At 53.9% G+C, this 2,160-nt stretch overlaps 1 protein-coding gene across 1 annotated transcript; it reads right to left on the bottom strand.

Annotated features, from left to right (window-relative positions):
* Nucleotides 1-372: 372 nt before the first annotated feature.
* Nucleotides 373-1,067, bottom strand: COL26b_014428 (uncharacterized protein; the record flags this gene model as incomplete). The annotated part of the gene is made up of 2 exons (XM_053186999.1): nt 373-497; nt 548-1,067. 2 exons carry the CDS (start codon nt 1,065-1,067, stop codon nt 373-375), a joined length of 645 nt encoding a protein of 214 aa, XP_053029056.1.
* Between the last annotated feature and the right edge of the window lie 1,093 nt (nt 1,068-2,160).

Below are 2,160 nucleotides of genomic sequence, written 5' to 3'. Positions count from 1 at the left end.
GTCGTAGCTTTGGGTGGGCAAACGTTTCCAGTGTTTTTCCCGTCCCAACGTCCGGTTTTCAGATCATCAAGTCTCTACTTGTCTTGCCACACCGCAAGTCCCATGGACATGCCCAGCAGCTTGAATCGCACAAGCCAGCCAGCCTTTGTATCAAAGTCCCGCGCAAAGAGCTCGTGCTCCTCGGTCGTGAACGGTACTATCGCAGATCATGCCACTTCACCGCGCCAATAGAGACAACTTTGCGAATGGAGACGAATCAATTCCAATAGTTTGCTTTCCATGCTACCTCCCACTTCCATCCTGATACCCGAAATTCGACCGCGTTTTGCCTCGCATCCCTTCCAACACCGTTTCCCCGTAGCCTCTGTAATATCAAGCCATTGATTGCTTGTCCTCTGGTTGGATTGGGGAGAAAGTATCGCCTATCGCAAGGTTGCCCATAGCTGTCGCAACACCGTCTTCGGTCGCACGAGCAGCCCGTCTGCGTCGGTTGAGCTCTGCGTCTAAAGTGTCAGTCTCTGCCGCCGTGTGCTGTAAGTTGACTTACCTTGGACGGCCATGTTGAGGTCCCGCAGTTCCAGCTCTGGTGCTTCGGCGCCGTCGTGCCTGGCAATCATGGCTTGCTGCAACACAGAGAGGACTTCGCTTCCTTGGAAGCTGATCTTACGTGGGTGGTCTAACAGCCTGCACAGCGTCTTCAGAGATCTTGAAGAAGTAGCGATCTGGTGGCCAAGGTGGAGGAACACGCCAGGGGCGGTGAGTTTGAGAGACCGCTGGACACGGTAGAAACGCACGAGGGCTTTCCAGTCGCGTCGAACCATGGCTTGGTACTGTGGTCTGTAGACAACTCCAAGCACTCGGTCGGCGCGGTCGCCGAAAGAGCGAGTGACGAATATTGGCCACGTACACTTGACTGCGCTGCCGTTGGGCCCGGGCGCATGAACAGTTCTCCAGTATGCGGCGCGAAGCTCGTCCCATACATCGAGGATGACGAAATGGTCTTGTTGATCTTGCGGAAGACTTATCAATGCATGAAGACGGTCAACGAGGTTGGATATCTCGGGCATTGAGCAGAGTGACGGGGTCGTCGTGGTTGAATGCGCGAGAGAGGCTTGCCGAGGTGGTCCACGGTATGGGAGGTCGAGCGTCCAGGGCGCAACTTGGGACTGGCTTGCTGACATCGTGGAGAGATTGTGAAGTTGGCAAGGGAAGGGGGAAAAAGAAAAAGAAAAATCAGAAAGGCAAAAGTGCGAAAACTTCGAAGAGCAGAGTGGAGGGCTGTGGGTGTAGGTGCCCTCGTAGGTGCCTTCCTTGCCCGAAGGTAAGGGAGTTTGGTGTTTCCGGGGGCAGGGGCGACCAGAGGGGAAAGGAGGGAAAGAGCTGCTCAGCCCGAGGTGATTGGCCCCTCCTGTCGTTCTTCTTTTGACAGATGGAAGGCTCGACTTGGAGTGGCACTGGGTCTTGCCATTCCCACGATTCATTCCACTGCCATTGTCTCTAGGTCCCTTCCCCGCGGGGTCAGTTTTGCCGCCATCTGGTTCTCAAGGCCACTTCCGATGTGCCGAATCAGATCCAGCCTCATGCAGAACCGTCACCACCGTTATATATGGGTCCCTCGTGTGGTGGCGGCTCAATCAATTTTCAAGGGCCCGAAATCAGGACTCACTTGCAGCACGCATCGCCGTAGTATGACTTGGCTTCAAGAATGAACCAACATCCACCATCCACTTTGCATCCATACAGCATTACGTCACATCATCAGCCCGCGGACGCTTGCAAAGACAGGGGATAAAGTCGAACGTGTTCTGGACAGAGAACATAACAGGAGAAGGCTGCACATTGGTCACGATGGTTGACGTGGCTCATGATGGTGGACATTGCTCACAATCACATGTTAAGCATGTCAAATGATTATGGACATGGCTCACGGTGATGGACGAGCACTGTCCACCCACTTCCATAGGAGCTTTCTAAACACTACTCAAGCCAAGGTACGTACCTTATCAATTCTCTGCGTCGAAATCCAAGGTGAGGTACGTACTCAAGTGCCAGTCCTCTCTCTGGGCAAGTGGCTGATTCGGTTCAGATAGGTAAGGTACGAGGTAGATAGCTGAGATAGGTGCCTTCCAGAAACGAACCACAGCCGATCCACAGTGATGC

Source organism: Colletotrichum chrysophilum, assembly GCF_026319265.1.
Source record: "Colletotrichum chrysophilum strain AFK26 chromosome Unknown scaffold_381, whole genome shotgun sequence".
Lineage (NCBI taxonomy): Eukaryota > Fungi > Ascomycota > Sordariomycetes > Glomerellales > Glomerellaceae > Colletotrichum > Colletotrichum chrysophilum.
This window is presented reverse-complemented; position numbering and strand designations above follow the sequence as displayed.